We start from the raw sequence: 22102 nt of genomic DNA, 5'->3' as shown, positions 1-22102 counted from the left end.
GGTGCCTATATAAGACAAAGCCCCAAATATCAGGACTGTCCCTATCAAATCGGGACATCTGCTCACCCTACACTGGTTAGTTCTGCCAAGCTCAGGCTGAGACTATTTGATAGCCCCTGTCTAGTATTACAGTGAGGTGGCACCAGGATAGGGTTAAGGATTGAGTCTGGACAATGCCTCAGGGTTAAGGTTACTATAGCCTGCAGCAGACATTGTCACTGTTTTCAGGACAAATTATTAACTGTTAAAACAAGATTTGTGTTTTATGTACTCGTACTGCATATCAGAATTTGAGCCATGTAAACAACCCTTGTCCATATAACAAGCTTGAGACACTAAAGTATAGCTCAGTTATCTTCATCATCACCTTAGTGCCTAACATCATATACAACTTTTCATCTTCAAAGCTTCCTACAAACATTCAGTAATTAAACCTCGGTACTTCCTCTCAGGGAGGTATGCAAGTCTTATTCCCATCTGTAAAATGGGGGAATGAAGGCAGACAGCTTAGATGACTTTCCACAAAGTGGATGCCAAAGACAGATTCAACCTCAGAAGTTTCTGGCTCCCAGGCCTGTTCTGAGACCACACGTCTATTCATCCTGAATACACATTGTCCTAAATCCCAAGCATCATCATTTCTTAGTCTAAAGTGCTTTTTAATACAAACATTGAAAACGTTCAGTCATAATACCTCTTGTATCTCTGAGAAAGAACATAATATCATCATGTACAAATTCTTCAGAAATGTCATTAAAAGCCACATGAAAATATAGGTTGTAAACTGTCTGTTTTATGATCTGAAACATAAGAAAGATGGTAAGCAATGTAATCAAATATGAATGCGATTATTTGCTGACACATTTCTTAAACAAATCCTACAACAGATTTAGAGTTCTGTTAGTTACCAGGAGGACAGAATCAATTCCATCTCTTACTCCAGTATGTTTATGTTATTGTGCCACATAAACCACTAACACAAAAACAAAATTAAAAAGAAAACACACATCCTACAAATATACAAATATTCAGCTTTGGGAGCAACCTAAGAATTTTGCCACCCAAGCCTATGGAAGCTAAGAGTATCAAGAACTGAGCACTGTCAGTTTCAAATCAGAGAGAGGTACAGACCACAATGCCATTGATGGTAGCCTCAAAGGAACACATAAACATACATCCAGCTACTCAAGTGGAAGGAGAAAAGACTGGGAGTTCAGAAAAAGACACCAGTCATACAATGAGATTAATTAAGTGACTACATCCTGACAGCCTCAAAGAGGCAAGAGCCCTGTTAGCATGCATCCTTAGGTGAACATTAAGTGACAAGTAACCTGTGGCCAAGGGCCTAGTGTCCTTCCCACCTCCTTCGCACACTATTGTTACTTATTGGTTCTAGCTAATTATGAACTTTGCTAGCTGTTTGATGCAAACAAATCTAGAGGTTGGTGGTGTAGTATGTGGTACACAAACAACCCATTGACATATTCATTGTAACCATAAGTACTGAAAACCTATGTCAGGGACAGTGATTCACAGTGCCTGTACAGCACTGCACAACAGCCAAAGTTGAATTATAGGGGGTTTTCACCTTTCTCTGAAGCATCAGGCACAGGCCACTGCCAGAGGCTTGATACTGGACACCTCAGTGGGATGTTGTGTTCACCCCACACCACCCCTGAAGGGATTAAGGTGGCTCAGAAATGGCTAATTAACCTAACAGGCTGCACCTGGAGGAAGACTTAGGCCTAACTGACAATACTAATTGAAGATGGAGACCATCTGGAGAGGAGTAGGAGGGACTCATATAAAGCCAGGAAGTGGGGGCATAAGGGGGCTTCAGCCACTTGCTGGGCCTAGTAAGGAGAGAAGAAGGAAAATCAGTGGGGAAGCAGAAGCCCTAGGACTCTGACAGAAGGGTTTTCCCCCAGAAGGGTGACAGAGAAAAAAGACTGCAGAGTATGGAGTAGGAAGAAGCCCAGGGAAACAGCAGCAAGGGTTGAGACCATGCAGACCTTGACTGCTGATAGTAGAGTCCCTGGACTGGAACCTGGAGTAGCAGATGAGCCTAGGTTCCCCTACCAGACAATGGGAAAGTGGCACCGTCTTGAGTGGGAAGAGTGCCTGGAATGGTAATCACAGCAGGGGAAAACTATATCGTGACCTGGCTGGAGGGCCAAGCCAGGAAGAGGAACCACTGTGACTCCTAGAGAGGGGCTGCAGTGCAAGCAAGCAAGGGGGCATCAGAGCAGGCAGAGGTATCTCCTAGCAATGAGAGAGCTCCCTGCATGGCCTGCAGAGAGTGTATCCTATTGCATTCTGTTTCAGTTGGAAAATCAGATGCTTGTATGTTTTATCTTGCTCTAGGACAGGGGTGGGCAAACTATGGCCTGTGGGTCAGGGCTTTGGATCTGGCCTGTGGGATTGCCAGCCTCGTGGCACAGCGGGGCTAAGGCAGGTGGCCTGCCTGCCCTAGCCCCGTGCTGCTCCTAGAAGCGGCTGGCACAACATCCCTGTGGCCCCTAGGGATGGGGGAGCAGAGGGTTCTGTGCACTACCCTCACCTGCAGGCACCACCCCCTGCAGCTCCCATTGGCCGGGAACAGGGAACCATGGCCAACAGGAGCTTCGGGGGAGGCACCCGCAGGTGAGGGCAGCATGCGGAGCCCACTCTTCCCCCTCCTACCCCGGGACGTGGTGCTGGCATGGGGCCAGGGAGCCTGCCTTCGCCCTGCTGCATGATGCTGCCATCCCAGAGCCGCTCAAGGTAAGTGGCGCCGGGCCGAAGCCCACACCCAGAACCCCTCCTGCACCCCTGCCCTCAGCCCCCTGCTGCACCCTGCACCCCACACCCTTCCTGCACCCCAACCCCTTGCCCTGAGCCCTTTCCTGCACACCAAACTCCCTCCCGCACCCCTGCCTCAGCCCTATATTCATGGCCCTGCATGCAATTTTCCCACCCAGATGTGGCCCTCAGGCCAAAAAGGTTGCCGACCCCTGCTCTAGGATCACAGTATGCAGTTTTATATCTTTAACGCTACATAAGGTTTCTTGAAACATTCATACATTTAAATGTTCATATCACAAACAGAGCCCCTTCAGATTCCTCAAGAAAACAAAAGTAAAATGTAATGGACTTACTTTGAATATTTGCTCTCTGCTTTCACCTGCAAATCCTTGGGCTAGGTCACTCAAACCCGACACAATGGATAGATGTGATATATCTCGCAAAGATTTAGTGTCTAGAAATTCTGAAGCAGATGCTTTGCTTTTCCAATCCCTCTCTAATAAAGAAATTCACAGAAGAGGAAATCAATGAAGCTCACCTATTCCAATCTTTCAGAACCAACGTGTCAAACTCAAATTATAGTCCTGAAATAAACGAAAGAACAGCTTTGCTGGTCTTTCACAAAGTAGCCATCCAAGCTACTCATTAATCATACATTTGTGATTCACACTGTTCCATTTCTGCAGAACAGGATCTCAATGTATTCCTAATTATGCATGTACCCCTGCTGTTCTTCCCTAGTAACTAGGGCTTGTTTACAATTTCTAATGCCTATAATTGAACTGTGATGGAAAAAAATAGATCAACATATTTCAAAAGTCATAGGTGCATTTGTCTAGCCCAGGGGTCGGCAACCTTTCAGAAGTGGTGTGCCGAGTCTTCATTTAATCACTCTAATTTAAGGTTTTGCGTGCCAGTGATACATTAATGTTTTTAGAAGGTCTCTTTCTATAAGTGTATAATATATAACTAAACTATTGTTGTATATAAAGTAAATAAGGTTTTCAATTTTAAATGAAGCTTCTTAAATATTTTAAATTAAAATACAGAGCCCCTCGGACCGGTGGCCAGGACCCGGACAGTGTGAGTGCCACTGAAAATCAGCTCACAAGCTGCCTTTGGCACGCGTGCCATAGGTTGCCTACCCCTGGTCTAGCCAAATACTTATGGCTCAGTCATGGCCTTCACTGGTAGAAATGTGCTGGTGGGAAGTGCCCAAAGAGTGGGGGCTCAAGACATTATGCCTACATAACAAAGGAACAGTCATAACAGTTCTCTTGCTGGCTGTTTAATCACTTTCACTTTTCTTTCCTACTTTTTTGTGAAAGCCTATTGTGCCATAATATTAAAAATTTACTGGGACAAATTCTGCACTTGTTTACTTTGTTTACCTTTATTCTGAACTAGTTAAAATGGAATAAAAGCAAGGCTTTACATCCAGCATGACTACATTATGGTCCTCTTAAACCCTACTGAAGGGATTTACATTTAAATCCGTCTCAGTCTTGATGGTCTCAGTATATAAAGATAGTGACAGGTCTCTGGGACCCTGAAAGAATCACCTCTTCAAAGACAGATCAGTTTAAGTAACTGCCATAATTGTGCTGGGTGAAGAGTTTTTTGGTTTTTCTTTCCCAGTCACTCAGTAAGAGAAACAACACAGCAGCAGCTAAGATGAAGAAACAAGCCAAATCAAGTGATGTCTTTTAAGGAAAGTACTGTAGCAGAACTCCTGAAAAACCGTATCAGATATTAGTTTGCCATCCACTCTAGACAAAATCTATTTCACACTGCAAAATCAGAGTTACAGGCCTGGAGAAACAGACTTTAAATGGCCTCAGATCTCTGCTAAAGAAGTCTGTTTGTGGAATAAATATCACAGGTTAAGTCCTATTGTATGTGGGAGTAATGCCATTCAAGTCAGTGGAATTTACCAAGACTGAATATGTCCCTCTGAATTTCTTCACTGCATCTTCCTAGTGTATGTCTACACTGCAATTAGACACCTGTAGCTGGCCCAGGCCAGCTGACTTGGGCTCGCAGGGCTGAGGCTAAGGGGCTGTTTAATCGCGGTTGTAGACGTTTGCACTCAGGCTGCAGCCCAAGCTCTTGGATCCTCCCACATCACAGGGTTCTAGAGCCCAGGTGCCAGCCCAAGTCCAAATGTCTACACTGCAATAAAACAGCCCCTTAGCCCAAGCCCCGCAAGTACAAATCAGCTGGCGTAGGCCAACCTCCAGTTTTTAATTGCTTAGTTTCTTTCCTGCAATGTGAATCCTTCACCTCTTGTACGAAGAGTACCTCAGCACAGAAATTACAATGCTCAAAGTCATTCTAAGCTACTGCACCAAAATGTGTCGATTTGGGAAGAAAAACATTTTGAGTGAGGTATTTTCATAACGAGCAATATTATAACAAGAGTTTCACTCGTTCCTTATATGTACATTGTAGACACACAATATCAGGACTCAGTTAAGTTGGAATTCTCAGTTAAATTTCACATATGGACATGAGATAGATCAGTGTTTCTTAAACTGGGGATCCTGACCCAAAAGGGGGTCACAAGGCTATTGTAGAGGGGCCATGAAATCATAACAATATTGCTGGGAGAATAGGGAGCTGGAAGGGTGGGTACAGCAGCCACAGTTCTCTGGCCACCCGTCTCTGAAGGCAGTGCCACCAACAGCAGCAGTACAGAAGGATGGCAATACCATACCATGCCACCCTACTTCTGCACTGCTACTGATGGCAGTGCTGCCTTCAGAGCTGGTGGCTGGCCAGCAGCTGCCACTCTCTGACCAGACAGCTCTGTAGGTAGTTCAGACGTAAGGGTGGCAATACCATGAGTACACTTCTATGAGTATGTACAGTAATTTGCTATCACTTTTTGGGGAGGTCATCACAGCCTGAAATATTTTCCAAGAGGGGCCCAGCAAAAATAGTTTGAAAACCCCTGAGATAGATGATGCCTCAGATGGGACACTTCTAAAAACAGTTTGTGTGAGTAGCTCTCTATCTTTGTGTTTAATGCAACACTGTCAATTTTATTGTTAATTACATTTGTCTGAAAAGTTTTTACTTTTATCAATAGTAGGTAACACCTACTATTACTAAAGCTGAAATTAGAAAAAAAATCTGTTTTTTGTTTGGTAATTTTGTGCATTTGACTTCCCTTTGTTTATAGTTGGTTGCAGTGTTTCGCTATGATCAGTTTTCCCCTGTTGTTTACTTTGTGCATTTGACAGCACTTTGTGCATAATCAGTTAGTTAGGTTGTTTTGTTTGTTCAGACCCTTCACAAATCGAGAGAGGAAACTGTGATTTTAAAAAACACATCAAACAAAAGTCAATAAAGGGATTTTATGTCCAGTGTAATAAGTTCAACTATTTTTAATTAAGTATTTTAATTTGATGATTTCAGGTTTACAGTGTTCCTTTATATTAAGGCTTTTAGGGTATAACAAACAATCTTCCTTACTTATGCCATGCTGGGTAAAGCATAATCCTGACGTACTTATCCCCAGCAATGAACTTCAAGCTACTTGCAAGATCTACTGATCATACATACTTCCTTCTGCTCCAACTGAGGCGGCCTCAGCCAACTCCTCCTGACGAGGGTTATCTGGATCTTCCTCCTTTTCATTTTCAGATATGGTAGGCTCCTCTGTTTCTACTGTACAGGATCAAAATGACACATGTGTACAAAACAAATGCAAATCTGACATGCGGTCACACCGACAGAGATGAGACAGACACATGGGCTGCATAGATACAGAGCCCTATGCATGGACGGGGGGTTACAAAAGCACACTGACATGGAGATACATAGATGCAGGGAACATATGGATATATGCCCATATGGCTGGATGTGGACAGTGCACAGGCATAGGAACACTAACATGAGACACGTGGACAGGCACATGGACACAGGAAATGGACAGAGGGACATGGGATGGGCAGACAGCGGGTGGATTGGCAGGGGGCACATGTGATGGATGGAGGATCACAGGAGATGGAAATGGGGGATGGACAGACAAAAGAGGAGCATGGAAGACAAGGGGGATAATGGAGATGGCTGGATATATCCCAAGTGAGGTTGACAAGGAGACATGGGATGGACAGACAGACAGTCAGGGGTCACGGGGCATTGGTGATGGAACTTTGGGTGTTGCCACCTCACCCCCTGGCTGGAAGTGCTTATTATATATGGGGTTTACAGTTTGGTTCAATGGCTCTCAACATACCCCCCCTATAAAAATTGTTCCAGCACCCCTGCACAAGGGAGGGACACGAGAGGGACACACAGGGGATGGATGTACAGATAGATGGGACACGGAGGAAGGACATGGGGAACACAGAGGATGGATAGATGGATGGGGGGAAAAACACAAGAGGGCCAGCCCCGTGGACAGACTGGAGCACAAGGCATAAATGGGGGGACACAGGGGATGGTCAGAGGGACAGACAGGAGACACGGGATGGGGGGGCACAGAGGGGAAGGGCAGACGGGCAGTTGGTGGGCAAGGAAAGGGCGGGGGACGTTTGGATTGAGAGGAGGACACAGGATGGGCGGGCGGACAGGGGACAGACGCCGAACAGACGGGGCCACCGGGCAAGGACGGACGGACGGGCCGGGGGTCACACGGACGGAGAGACGCGCGGGGCGGGCAGGCGCGGCGCAGGGACGGACCGATCTCGATCTCGATCTCCTCCTGACGCAGCTCGGTCCGCAGCAGCAGCGCGGCCCCCGCCACCTCCCCCTCCTCGCCGGCCGCGCGCTGGTTGAGGAAGCGCAGCACGGTCTCGCCCTCCTCGCCATCGCCCCGGTTCAGCAGCTCCTCGAAGGGCGCCTGGTCGGAGAGGCCCAGGGCGTTCAGCACCCGGTCCCGCATCCACTGCACGCGGACATCGTCCAGGCTCATGGCGGGGCCGGGCCGGGCAGCCGCGGGCTGATGAGCCGCCGACCTCAACGGACGCTACCCGGTGCCCATAGCAACGGCTCGGGGCGGGACTGGCCGCGGCGCGAGCCCTGCGCTTCCGGGAGCCCGCCTCCTTTGCCTTTCGCCGCGCGCCTCCGGGCTGAGGGCGAGTGCCGCCCCCTCCCTGGTTGCAGCGCCCCCTATTTCCACCTCGCCGTCCCCAGCCAGCACCTTCCCTAGGGTGCCCAGATGGCAAGAGCAGAGTGTGGGGGTAATAGGCCCCTATATAAGGAAGAAGCCCCGCATATCACAACTGTCCCTATACAATCAGGACATCTGGTCACCCTCCCAATCCCACCCCTCTGCCCCCACCCAGCACCTTCCCCCACTCACACCCCCAAACCTTCCTCTCCTCCTTGTACTCTCCCGCCTTTTGCCCTGCCCCCCCCCCTTGAGGGAAGGCTATCCCAGGAGGTTCAGTACAACCCCACTGACCCTAGGGTCCCATGAAAAGTGCCACTCACGAGCCAGTTTCAGAGGGTTAGCTGTATTTGTATCAGCAAAACACAAAAGCTTATGCCCAAATAAATGTGTTAGGCTCTAAGGTGCCATAAGGACTCCTAGTTGTTTTTACTCACACATCAGGTGTCCCCCACCCCCGAGCTTTGGGTCTGCCACCAGGGGCAAGGAAGTTTTTCTTTTTAAAAAGAAACAGGGCTGAAAGGGCAGAAGCAGCAATGGTACCTGGAGAGGCGGGGGAGAGAGAAGAGTATAGGCAGCAGTACTAAGCTTGGCCCATGCAACCTGCACCATGCTGGTGTTCCCTGGCTGACCTGGGGCAGGCTGGCAGCATGCAGGGGAAAGATGACCCTGTACTGAACCGGCCAGTCTCTGCAACATTTGTCAGTTGTCACTTTTAGGGAGTGGGCCACTCCTGGAGGTTATGTTTCTGTGCTGGATGTGTGTGCGCCTAAGAACAGTGATTATTTTTACTTTTGCTCACTTGAGGCCGCTGCTCCAACAGAGAACAGCAGCGTTAGAACCAGCATGTTCCCATACTGTACTGGCTTGGTGCCTTCCAAAGCAAGCAGTTAGAAGCAACTGTGCCTGTAGAAGACACAAGATGAGAAGAGCCACAAGGGGGAGGGAGGAGGGAAAGAAGCAGCAAAGGGAACAGGACAGTTTATCCCGAATCCAAACCCAACAGCAGGCAGTGTTATCAGTTAAAGTGGATTGACAGTAGCCCCATTACCTACCACAGCATGTTCCAATTTTTTCCCCAGAATAATCCCTTTGCTTTTTGGAGTCTTTTCACACTTTATTAGTAATAAACACTAATTCCTCAAGAAGGATTTTTCCTTCACTATTTTGCTTGGTTCTCAAAACAACCTGAATTAGTACAAAATGTCAACAAAATTCCACATAAAAATGTTTTCACCCTACCGGTCTTTAACCGTCAAGTAATTTTTGTTTCATAGCACTAAAGTTTGGGGAGGGGGTGTTTGCTTTCTAAATTCCAGGTTCTGACACTGCAAGTTTAGGAAATCTATTAAAAGAATGAAAATGTAAACTAACAATCAGTTACTAACTCCAGAGTGTAGTTTCAGGCCTTAATCCAGCAAAGAGCTCAGCCTCTCCTGTAAAAGTAATGAGTTTGCAGGACTGGGTCCTGACACACACCCTGATGCAGCAAGGGCTTTAAATATGTGCTTAACTTCAAGCACTGAATGGTCCCATTGAAGTCAAGCAAACTACTCAAACACATATGTAACTTCAAGACTTTAAGTGCCTTGTTGAACCACAGCCAGAATGTTTTCAGATAGGCTGCTCAATAAAAATCCAGACCCTACAGTTCAAGTTAAAGCAAAAATCCTGTGTGGGATTTACCTATGTGATCTTATGTCTCCACTCGAACAATTCTGAATTTAACACAAAAAAAGTAGAACTTTAGTCAAAAATATGAAAATATTCTCAATTAAAATAAAATTTAGAGATAGAATGTAATGCATATGCAGGCTCTCATTAAGGTAAGCTTTATTCTTAGAAGAGGCCAAGTGGCCTGATTGGGGTTGCACAAGATCTGGTCTAACAGAAGTAAGAAATGAAAAGATCTAAGATTCAGTAACAAATGTAACTTTTTACAATAGTGGGAACCTCTTAAAATATTGTAAATAAGAAACTGAAATATTACATAGGACAAAATTTTAGTGGTATAGTTTAAGAGCTGCAGGAGTTCATTTTAAACAATTAAATACAACCAAACACTGCAGAATATTAATTCTGCAAATGGCAATTATATTTTATTTGGAATCAGTATAAAAGAAAAATGTAAACATTAACTTATGCTGTTCTTATGGCACAAATGTCAAACTATTATGGTAAAATATCCCAATTTTCATTTTGATATAAAAAATGCAAAAGCACTGTCTCTTCCCCTCACATATACGCTTTTAAGTAACATTTCTTAACCAACAACGTTGGTTCAATAACATCAGATAAACCAGTCACTCCAGTCAAGTTATATCCATAAATGTCTTTAAAGCCAAATATATACGGAATACATTTAAGGCCTGATTCTGCACTCGTCATAAAAATATAGTTCCCATTAATGGGAACTTTGCATGTGAAAGGTCTGTAGAATGAGCATTTAATACAACATATTCTGCTATACAATTTGAGTCACCTGTTAAAGACATCATTAAGGCCCTGATCCTGCAAAATGGTTTGGATGGGCAATCCCTGCACCCAGTGGAGTTCCACACAAGTATAGGAGTCCACCCACACAGATCATTTAGCAAAATTGGGGCATAAGACTGTAAACTCAATGAAGGGAGATAAAAAAGAACATAGTTGGGTTTCCCCTACCTGCCCTTAATTTTTCTTTTATCAAATGAAGCTTCAGGATGTGCACTTGCAAAGATTAAAGTAATAATTCTGGGCAGAATTCAAGACACAAAATGTTGTGTTGGTGTACTTTTAAAAATAGCCCCAAAAGAGCATTTTATATTAATATTTACTGGTTTATACTATTTTTGGTAATCTCCTGGGAATAACTACTGAAAATATACACTGTTTAATGTTAAATTGCCACCTAGTGGAATCTGGCAGCAGTTAAGTTAATGAGAGGGTGTGATCACATGAGTAATATACAGTAATCTTGCTGTGTATTTTATATGACGAAAAGGAAATTAAGGTAATTAAGATCCTTTAAAAGTATTCATTAAAGAATATAAACAGTCTCTTCTGGAAATAAAATACCTTTCTTATTTTTAGAACAAGCAATAAGATTTTTTAGAATTATCTTAAAATTAATTTACAACATTAGTTTATTATGAAAAAAACATACATTTTATGCCTATATATTTTACAAGAGGCTCCAGATCGGCAATGTATTTGTCTGAAGGAGGTATATATTACAGAATTATTTGGCTACATTATAAGGCAATCAGTGAAAAACACATTTTTCTACAAACTGTACATCAGTGAGATCTAATTACATGATTTGCAGACAACTCTGAACACCTCCGCTTATGCCAATAAAATTATGCAATATCATCTTTATTAAAATGTAAAAAAATGTGCTTAAAGGAAAAAGGAGTAAACTTGTAACCTCCACCGGTGTAGAACTTGTTCTGAAATTCCACCCTGTAATGAGGAGAAAAAAAAAATATATCCACACATTAATACACAACACTCAGAGAACAAGACTAGGAGCCAGGAATTAATGAGATCTAATTCTGGCTCTAACACTGATGCCTTTAGGCTAGTTACTTAACTTTTATGCCAGAGTCATTCGTTTTCAAAATACGCATTCTAAATTTTGGGCCTATCCTACCCAATAATGTCCCTTTAACAAACCAACGCACAGTTTAAAAAAAAAAAAGGCAGTTTTTTTATATTAAAAGTTAGCACTTACCAATGAAGTCGTACAGCGTGTAGAAAAGCAGAAAGACCTTCCATGACCAAAAGAATGAATACTGTTAACACAGCAAAGAAGGCTAAAACTGGAACTAACAGCAAGATTCCATATGCTGCATCCACACGAAGGCCCACTCTCATTATCATCGCCCACAGCACTTCTGATAACTCTACAAAACAAATGGTTTCCAAAATTACCTTTGGAAACATACACGTACCCAGTAAGTCTGCTTAACCAGTCTGCACTCAGGTTTCAATTATGTTACTGTGCTAGAATCTCCAGGATCAGAAAATGGAGCCAAAAATATACACTGGATTCCTTCAAAGGGGCACATCACAAGACGCTCAAGGATCTAAACGTTGCACAATAATTAATATTTTTGTAACAGGTGGTAATTTGCATTCACTAGAACACTGAATGAGTAGTCTGTTTACTGTATAATCTATGTAATCAGAGCAGAATTATCTGGAGCTGCATACGCTGTTTTGTTCTCTCAGGAAATAGCTTGTTTATAATTATAAACAGTCTCAGAATAAAATCTACTACTTATGACATCTAATTTATTAAAACCACAAATCCACTAACCAATACTTAATAGTTACAATTGCAAGTGAACCCAAGACACAGACCAGTGTTCACTACATTAAGATTTAAGTACTCAGATACATGTTGATCACATAGTTCGTTTTCTAGCCGCTTTAATTTCACACTGCAGAGCCAGCACATCTTTTCAGACAAGGGTTTTTTAAAAAATGTTTAGAAACAATATTACACTCAATAAAATTTTAATAAGCTCACGTGTATACAACACATCACTACTTCATCTGTATTAATTCAGTGTAGCATAAAATACCTATATAATTTGGCTGTGAAACACATTCCTGAAATCAGAACAAGAATATAAAATATGAAAAGGTTGGTGGTTTTTGTGATAACTCTCATCGTCTCTTAATGAATAATTACAGGGAAATGGGCAGTGTTTTTGGACCATAAATGCCCAGGTTCTAATTTAGAATGACACAAATTCAGAAAAACACTAGTCCTGATGTAGGAAAGCATCCCTATTCAGGACAGCTCTTAAGTACATACTTAACTTTAAGCCCATACTTAACTTTAAGCTCATATTTAAGCATGTACTTAAATCCATCTGTATTCAGGACAATATTTAAGTGCTTTCTCGAATCATGGCCACTAAAGGGGAAGACTTTAAATATCACATGACATAATATCACCATCTACAGAACCATTTTACTAGCTGACAGCCCTTCACATAATCAGGAGTGAACAATGAAGCCATATATTACATGCAGCACTCCAAGTCACAATTCCACTTTTCAGTATAATGTGCTTTTCTATTAGTCCAGGTCAGTTAACTCGGGATTTTTTTTAAATGACCAACCAGATAATTTCATAGCTAGGATATTCTAAAATGATCAAACAACAAAACCCGCATACAATATTAAAGTTACATTGGAATACAAAGACTTACGTGCATGAGCAAGACTTAGTGCCCAGAGTCTCAGGTATGAAGCAGTGTTGGAGATGCATCCTAGACAGTATTCAATGGTATGAATAGTCTGATTCATAAAAACATCTGCAAAGTTAAACTAACAACACATATATATGTAAATACACTTGTATACATTAAATCCATACTGTGATGTGTGACAACATACAACATGCATTTGCAAATCCACTATAGGTTTCAGATCATTTAAAAAAAATAAAAATAAAATGTAAAGGTCAAATAATTTTTTTATATAATTAAACCAGTGTATAAACTTTAAAAGTTTACATGCTGATTGCACTTATATATATAAATAAAGTTTTAGTTTTCTAGCAGGTTCTCTACTTATATGACCAAAGAATATTCTAACAATGCAAGTAGGCATGTAAATTACTCTGAATGCATCTTATATGAACATATAGTTCTGCCACAGTATAATGTGGTCTAATGGAGACCTGAGTTCTAATCCCAGCTAGGCTGTTCATTTACTGTGTTAAGTTTGGGCAAATCACTAACTCTCTCTGCCTCAGCTTTTCCTGTCTCTAAAAGGGGGATAATTATTACTATCAACCGTTGTAAAGCACTCTGAAATCCTCAGATGAAGAGAGCTATATAATGGTAAAGGGTAATTATTAATGTAGTAATCTTGAGTTAGGTTGGCTAGTACTAACAAACAAACCCAAGATCAGTAATTTTTACTGTAAATCCTGCTATCATTTCTTATGAAACTGTGGTACAATTTGTGCAATGTCTTTCAGTAGAGCTCTCCTATTTCCTAGATATATTAGCCCTACAGAGGTTAAGTCTCAAATCTCCCAGTGAGAGGAGTATTATACTAATTTTGCAGATGAGTAAATTGAGGGACAGAGAGTTTAATAGGAGTTGATTAACACTCCTAAAGTCAAAAGCACTCAGATACACCTTAAATGATTTGCCCAAGATTATATTATATCAGTGTCAGGAACCTGGAGTACAGCTCAAGACTCCAGATTTCCAGTTCCCACTAATGACAAGAGCACCTTGCCTTCCCACTGTCAAATTATATAACATACTATTCAAAAAATTACAATCAAGAGCCTTTTCTCTAGAGAAGAATCCAAGATGAAAAGAAAAGGAGAAAGTTAGAGTATATTCTCCTCTTTGTCTTGACTAAAGGCATCCAAAATCAAGTACCCATAAAACTATGCAAGAGAGCTTTGATGTTGCTTGATTAATTGTACTTTAAAAGGAATGACTGTAGTCTCAGACAAAGTGCCTCATGCAGTTATTTCCCATTATATCAAAAACCTAGGAACTGTAAGTAAGCTGAACTGATACATTTTTGTAATAAGAAATGCAGCACAGAACAATCACAAATAACAGAATGTAAATTTTATGCAGCCAACCAATCAGGCCAGCTTTATAAAAGCCCCCTAGATGGCATTTTTAGAGATTCCAGGAACTCAACCTGGTTTAGTGTATGGCAATTTGCCGAGTATCACTCCGTACAATTTTCCCCTGATAACTTGCTTTTAGGCCATTCTTATTACAGGCGGTAGCTGAAAGTGTTACCTCTTCTCCATCCCCTTCTCTGTGCCCACTGTCTGAAGGGCTGCTTCCTTCCTCCACATCATGTGATCCCAATAAAGAAAGTTCTTCTTCACTTTCTTTTCGAACAAGTCTGTAGCCACTCTGCACAAAAATGGAAACAGTATCAGTGTCAGTTCACTAACAAGAATTTTTGATGTCACTGTAAGAGTTGCAGGGTTTTTTGTATTTATTTAAAGCAGACATTGCAAAAACATTAAGACTCTCAGGGCATGTCTACACTGCAATTAAAAACCCGCAGCTGGCCCGTGCCAGCTGACTCAGGCTCCCAAAGCTTGGGCTTTGGAGCAGTTTAATAACAGTATAGACTTCTGAGCTTGGCCTGGAGCCCAGCCTCTGGGACCCTGCAAGGCGGGACTCTGGTTGGTGGGTCCCAGAGCCCAGGCCAAGCTCAGAAGTCTACACGGCAATTAAACAGCTCCGCAGCCCAAGATCCGCAAGCCTGAGTCTGCTGTCATGGGCCAGCCATGAGTGTCTGTCTGCAGTGTAGACATACCCTTGGGACCATAGAAGCTGAGAAAGCTGAAGTGGAAAGGCCCTATTATGCAAAAATAGACATCAATTTTTCTAATTTGCATGGTCATATCAAGCTATAGGACATTTTAGAGCTCAATGCTTCTAGATACTTTCTTAATCTAAGATAATTATTTCTTTACCCCATTAACAAATTTAAATGGATCTTACATCTAATGTAGTTAAAATAATTTTGACAAATGTAATTTGTGAAAATATCTAATTAGTGAGTTTCCCGCTGTGGTTTTAAAACTTTATTGTACACAATTAGTAAAAGTTTTATTCACACATCTATGACCAAGGAAGTGTTACAGAAACAGCCAACAAATATAGCAACAAAGTGTTTTCTCTTCTGATTTTGCAGCAGCAGCTAAGTGCGGTTCCCTGAGCTGCACTAATATTTGCAGTGCAGCAAGCTCACAAACACAGAAAAGGCCCAATTCTGCAAATACTCACAAATCATGCATGTGAGTGTTTGTAGCATTGAGCCTATAGTTTGGAATGACAGAGTGCTATGCAAGCTGAAATTGTTGTAGTCCGATTAAATTAACTTTGCTGTTTTTTAAACATTTAGGAAATCTATTTGTTAGAAAGGGAAAGATGGCCAAAATCATAAGGAAAAGAAATTCCATGTTCAGGTTTCTAAAGGCTATTACAAGCAATGAGTAAAGTGAAACAGTTACTGGATAATGCCTTTTTAGAGCTTCCCCAGTATAGATGATAATGCTTTTTTTTTTTTTAATTAATTTTAGCCAAAAGGATTTATAATAAAATACCCTTTAATACAATGCTTGACAATTTAGAAAATGCATGCTACAGGTATACAGTTCTTTCGATACTTACTCTGTACGTTCCAATGCCTCGGCCTCCACGGTGCAACCAATACAAATAAAGTGGTTTTCCAAAAAGCATTACAGGAACAGAAAGCAAAGCAACAATAAATAAAAATCTCTGAAAAATAACCTGTTAGTGGGAGGGAAAAAAGAAAAGGTGTTTAAAGATGAGTTCAGACAACCTCCCCCCAAGTACTTAAATCATTTTTTTTTATTATTGAGGAAGAAGCAACTGATTTCCTTTAAGGCCCTGATTCAGCATTTGAGAAGTCACACCTGATTTCAGTGGATCTTAAAGACATGCTTAAAGTTAAGCATGCACTTAGGTGTTTTGCTGATTCAGGGCCTCAAATAGCAGTTGTGGGAGCTCATCTTCTGGATTGGCCCCAAAAGGCAGGCAAGCTTGCCAATTTCCAAGCTTAAAAAGATTCTTTTGGTACACAAAATAGCATTAAAAACTAAAAGAGAAGAGATAATCTGTGCTCTGTTCTGCGTCCCTTTTATTAAAGAGAATCAAAGCTAGCCTGAGCAAGGAGTACAGGATTTTGTTCTAGAAATAGCAAGTGCGTTTTTTTAAATCTACACAAAAGCTTAGACGAAGTTTAAGAGCAAAATGCTCAGTCAGTCATAATGGATGTGCTTTTTATTTATTTATCTTTTAAAAGAATCCTGATACAACCTCTTTACTGTTCCCACACTAGAGTCAGACATTAGCTTAATTTAACATTCAGATAATACTTTTTGTTCAATCACACTATTAAAGAACATATGATCTTCTGAATTCTATCGATCTATTTTCAGTTTATAAGAGTAGTACTAACCTGTCCTGTATAAAAGGTGTCCATTCCACTAGTGGGAAATAGAAACATGTTAATAAACTGAATCAGAATGCTGGGAGCAGATCTGGAGTTTTCTGCAGAATAAGCTAGCCATTTAAAGATGATCATAAATACAAGATACCCGAAGATGCACAGCATGAATAAAAGTTCAGGAAGGAAAACCAAATAAACATTGTGCCTCTTCCTGAAATATCTAAAAAAAAATAAAAAAGGAAAAAGAATTAATGATGAACAACCTTTATATAGAAAGATCACGTATAGTGTCCAATTCTATAAGGTGCTGAGAGCCCTCAACCCCTGTGGCATCAATGGAAGTTCGGAGTGTTCAGAAATAGAAACTGTATTAGAAATTATGAGCCAAATCCTGATTCTTTGAACTCAACGGAAATTTTACTATGGATGTCAATGGTCTCAGGGCCTTAACAGAGGAAGCGAAAGTCTTTTCAATTAAAAGAAAACAAAAATTACTGCAAACAGGAGCCTGAATCCTGCATACACTTATTCAAATACTTAACTTTAAAGAACTGAATCATCCCATTGATTTCAATGAGACTACTCAGGCCTTTAGTTCAGCATATTTGTAGGATTGGGGCTCAAGTAACAAAAAAACATTGTTTCAAATAAAACCAAGGCATTAACAATGTTAAACAGAAGAGGTTAAGAGGGGCCCAAAAGTGGCAGCTCCAAACCCATTCTTCTCTAGAAGCACAACACAAAATCTCACTTCTCAAAGGCTGCAGATTTTTCTGTGTAACACTGGCCTGCCTATATTTTTCCAAGGAAATCAGGATCTCAAGCAAAAAGTGACTTGTTTTTGTAAAGCAATTTTCACAGTGAATTCACATTGCCTTTGCTCATTTCTCAAAAACATTCCAGTTCCTTCCAATCTCAGATAATAAACAATGATCAGAAAAATGTTACATGTATTTGCTTGCATGTGTTTATTGCCACATTCATTTAACTTTAACTTCCCATACTTACAAGTGGTTAAAGACCCCCAAAATAACTCCAAAAGTCATGTGAGTCACTCCAAAAATCACAGACATTTTCATTTTGAAAGAATTTAAAAAACTGAGACGGTTGCTTGCCAGGTTCCAGATCTGAAGGGAAAATAAAAAATAAAAGAGAAATCAATAAGATTAAATAGACTTTCCTAAAATGACTAGTTTGGGGTGTAACACAATCTCTCCTCAGGAAACTTGCAATATGTCTACACTACAATTAAAAACCTGACTCATGTCAGCTGACTCAGGCTAAGGGGTTATTTAATTGTGGTGTAAACGTTTGGGCTTGTCTATACCTCAATTCAACAGCCCCACAAGCCCAAACCCAAGCCTGAGTCAGCTGAGACAGGCCATCCAAGGGTATTTAACTGCAGTGTAGACATACCCCTGGATTCTAATTCCAGCTAAGTTCCCAAGCAAAAATGAGTTTGAAGAAATTAGTTAAATCTCTCTCTGAATCACTAGAAGAGGATATCATCCTCACTGGAGAAAGGGAAAATGGAAATCTGCATTTACGCATAATATGTCCCCTTATGTTTTGTCTGTATACTAAGCAGGCATCACACTTTTAACTTATGAGCTGTAAAGCACTGATCATCACAAATAGGTACATTTAAAGAAAAAGCACCAACCGGATCTATGCCAAAGGGATAAACTCCATTAAACACTCCAGTAACATTTGGATCCAATGTCAAATATCGATTAGACTTCAAATCATCAAGACTGTGGCACAAGAAACACATAATCAGATCCTGTTGCTTAAAAATAGTAAGCATGTATTGCTTTCACCTCTGCAGAATGTCCTTCCTACTTTCTTGTTTAGCAGAGAGAGAGAAAATAAATGGCTGATCTGAGGGTTGAGGGAAGCATAAAGGGATTTCTAAGCACAATAATAGTAAGATAAACAGTCAACATATTAAACTGTTCCCAGGTAAATTAAGTACTGATGATAGTTGCCAGAAAGGCAACCCCTGAAAATGCTTTTCTATTTATCCACAGAACAGATGCAGTATGTGCAGAGTCAGCATAAGCTCCCTCATACAATGTAGGTCAGCTCTGACCAGAAAGGACACCACTATAGGTGAGACACATGTAGTTCAATAACCATTCAGTTCTTAACCTTTATTGAAACTGTCAACAAAGCAGCTGGTTGTGGTGGTGGTTGTTTAATATGGCTAAATGTGCCCAAGAAATTTGGCTGAGGCTACCAATTTATTTCATATAACCCTCCAAACAGATATCACACAGCAACAACTTATGATCACTCTCAACCTGAGTGGTGATCTAGACAGGAAAGATTCCAGATTTCATTTCCAATCCCATAGCCACCCAAAGAGGAGAAGACCACAATGACTGTGGCCATATTAGCCTAACCAGTCTCCTAGCACTGAAAGACCCTCCTAGCATAAGGTACTTGACAACTCTGTCGTTACCTGGAATCTTGACCGCAGTGACAGTTCTAATACCATGTGAGTTTGAAGACTACAAGAACTGAAGAGTTCAAACTCCATTTTATCTTAAGCATGTCATTTTCGCCTTTTCCCTTTTTTGTTTTTGACAAAGAGATGTCCCTGTTTGGTTTTTTTCCCTATTTTAAGTGTGTGAATGTGTGTTGAGTGCATTTATGAATATTAGTACTTTATGAATATTTATTAGCATTTTATGAATATTAACCACATGGTGAGGTGCCGAATAACCCCCAGACTGAAGTTACCCTAGATATTCTGCTTTGTAAAAAAAATCAGAGCCTGCGTGCATTCTTAATTTTGGTAACAGCATTTACAAACTGCCATCTATAATTCTTGCTTATCAAAAGTTGCTAACTATTGCATATTAGAAGAGTGATGTTGAAGTCTGTGTTCAGAAAGGAAACAGAGCAACCACTGTTGAAATCTAAAGAGGAAATTCCAATTTACTCTGAGGACACGGCTTAAAAGTAACAGTAATTTGACTTTGATAATCAAAATATTCAGCCTGCTAAACTGACTTCACTGCCATGGGCAAAATCTTAATTGGGGTTTATAAGGGCTTGTCTACGTTACCCGCGGGATTGATGGGCAGCAATCGATCCAGCAGGGGTCGATCTATCATGTCTAGTCTAGACGCGATAAATCGACCGCCGAGCGCTCTCCCATCAACTCTGGTACTCCACCAGAGCAAGAGGCGCAGGTGGAGTTGACGGGAGAGCATTGGTTGTCAATTTACCACAGTGAAGACACAGCAGTAAGTAGATGTAAGTACGTCGACTTCACCTACATTATTCACATAGCTGAAGTTGCGTAACTTAGATTGATCCCCGCACACACACAGTGTAGACCAGGCCTCAGAAAACAATCTCTTCTATAGATTTCTTATTTTAGAGTCTATAAGAATTGATTTTACTAGCTGATGGATTAGTTTTAATCCACTGTTATTGTCAATTGTTTTCTTTGACCCTATTTTGATCTTAATTTGATCATTGTATTATTTAACCCTTAGTTTAATAGTGTGTGTAATAGTGTAGCCTTAGTTATGTTTTTGTTCGTTTTAATTTTGTTTGCTTATTGCTTTTAATAAAATTTTATAAAAAGTATACCAACTCATATTTCTTTCAATAAACAACTGGGCCAGAACCATTAAAAATCCTAGTGGATCATCTGACCCAAAAGGAGTGTAATCAGCTCCCCACTAAATTACTCTTTGGTTCTTACTGCTGTTTTGTTACTCTAGGGTTACTCATAAATGTTGGGCTTTTGTCATTGGTACAGATGCATGTATTTAAGACAATAAGTCGTGGTAGGCAACCTATGGCACGCGTGCCCAAGGCGGCACACAAGCTGATTTTCAGTGGCACACACACTGCCTGTGTTCTGGCCACCAGTCCAGGGGGGCTCTGCATTTTAATTTAATATGAAGCTTCTTAAATATTTTTAAAACCTTATTTACTTTACATACAACAATAGTTTAGTTGTATATTATAGACTTATAGAAAGAGACCTTCTAAAAAGATTAAAATGTATTACTGGCACGCAAAACCTTAAATTAGAGTGAATAAATGAAGACTCGGCACACCACTTCTGAAAGGTTGCCGACCCCTGCAATAAGCATTGATGTATTTTTTCTGAAGGAAATGAGACCAGTCTCCCAGCAGTTACATAAATTTTGCAAACAAAGAAAGAGGTGGGATTGGTCAAGAAACATTTTCCAGGAGGGTCATCAACTTGAATGCAGTATAAAATACTGAAATGATCCCAAATGACTAGAATTATTGTTTATAATTGCGCATGGTGCTTTCCAGACAAAATAATGTCTCTCTGCCCCCAAATAATTTCTCAAGTACTATTATTCAAAATAAGGGCATTTTACTCCTTTGGGAAGGATTTGGAACCTCTTAATGATAACATTTTATGAAGGAATTAAAACAGTCTATTTAAGAAGGCAAAACAGAAGGGAATTAGAGAGTCTTTTCTAAACGTTGTATATTTGTTTTAATGGTATAGTAAACAAAGCATACTACTCACCGCCAGGTATGTTTAAACATTGCAGAAATTTTCCATCCAGAACCAAATATATTTAATGACTTTGAAAAACAGTCATTATAAATCAAGCCAGTGTATACAGAAAATAGACCCATCAACAAAATTATGTATCTCCCTTCAAAGAACATTTTCATGATCTGTAAATATTGAAGTATAGCACTGTTAGCAAGAGCTACGTGAACTTTCATTATCTGCACATTTCCAAGAGAAGCACATGACCACATTAAACAATTATTACAGGGTATAAAGAAAACTAAGACAAACCCAGAAGAAAAAAAAAAAAATCAGACAATCTGGATTGAAGACATTGTTTAATAAATTAGTGCCTCTCTTTAAACATATCCAATTTGTATCTCACCTTTCATACCTTTAATATCACATGATAGATTTGCAAGAGTTTTGTCACTATCACTACCGAAGATTTTTACAACAAATATAGTCTGAAAGTCACATTTTTGCTTTAAACTAAACGTGTATATTTGAGGAACCTATATAGACTCGTACATAGATTCTACATAGACTCACAGAATAGAAACCTAGATCTTCTCTCTATCCTGGAGTCATAATACCATAAAACATGCAAGCTAGGAAATCCCGAGATTAATCATCACTACTGCCATCAGTACCACTACAAATTTTTAAAAGGAGGTAAACTGTCCTCTTGTAGCTAGTTTCTGACC

General features: G+C 40.6%; 2 protein-coding genes across 4 annotated transcripts in view; both read right to left on the bottom strand.

Annotated features, from left to right (window-relative positions):
* The window catches only part of DNAH10 (dynein axonemal heavy chain 10), a 95012-nt gene extending 87190 nt beyond the window's left edge, over nucleotides 1–7822 (bottom strand). Inside the window, exons 1-4 of one of the 3 annotated variants that reach the window (XR_005589556.1) lie at nucleotides 7474–7822; nucleotides 6352–6456; nucleotides 3138–3280; nucleotides 695–800 (exon numbers count right to left, since the gene is read on the bottom strand). Coding sequence is in view for 2 of the 3 variants with exons in the window: in XM_039505084.1 (XP_039361018.1) it covers nucleotides 695–800; nucleotides 3138–3280; nucleotides 6352–6456; nucleotides 7474–7705 (586 nt within the window). In the remaining variant the exon portion in view is untranslated. The remainder of the gene's footprint in view (nucleotides 1–694; nucleotides 801–3137; nucleotides 3281–6351; nucleotides 6457–7473) is intronic. The other 2 variants (XM_039505084.1, XM_039505085.1) reach the window with 2 other exon arrangements.
* Nucleotides 7823–9980: 2158 nt separating this feature from the next.
* LOC120386281 (V-type proton ATPase 116 kDa subunit a2-like) overlaps nucleotides 9981–22102 on the bottom strand; it is a 48234-nt gene continuing 36112 nt past the window's right edge. The window contains exons 30-38 of the mRNA XM_039505426.1: nucleotides 21405–21559; nucleotides 18537–18627; nucleotides 17882–18000; nucleotides 16883–17093; nucleotides 16072–16191; nucleotides 14680–14799; nucleotides 13111–13228; nucleotides 11619–11790; nucleotides 9981–11347 (exon numbers count right to left, since the gene is read on the bottom strand). Of these exons, the coding sequence (XP_039361360.1) occupies nucleotides 11245–11347; nucleotides 11619–11790; nucleotides 13111–13228; nucleotides 14680–14799; nucleotides 16072–16191; nucleotides 16883–17093; nucleotides 17882–18000; nucleotides 18537–18627; nucleotides 21405–21559 (1209 nt within the window). The 3' untranslated portion in view covers nucleotides 9981–11244. The remainder of the gene's footprint in view (nucleotides 11348–11618; nucleotides 11791–13110; nucleotides 13229–14679; nucleotides 14800–16071; nucleotides 16192–16882; nucleotides 17094–17881; nucleotides 18001–18536; nucleotides 18628–21404; nucleotides 21560–22102) is intronic.

Source organism: Mauremys reevesii, linkage group 18 (genome assembly GCF_016161935.1).
Source record: "Mauremys reevesii isolate NIE-2019 linkage group 18, ASM1616193v1, whole genome shotgun sequence".
Taxonomy (NCBI): Eukaryota; Metazoa; Chordata; order Testudines; family Geoemydidae; genus Mauremys; species Mauremys reevesii.
The sequence above is the reverse complement of the archived record's forward strand: the minus strand, read 5'-3'. Positions and strand labels throughout refer to the sequence as shown.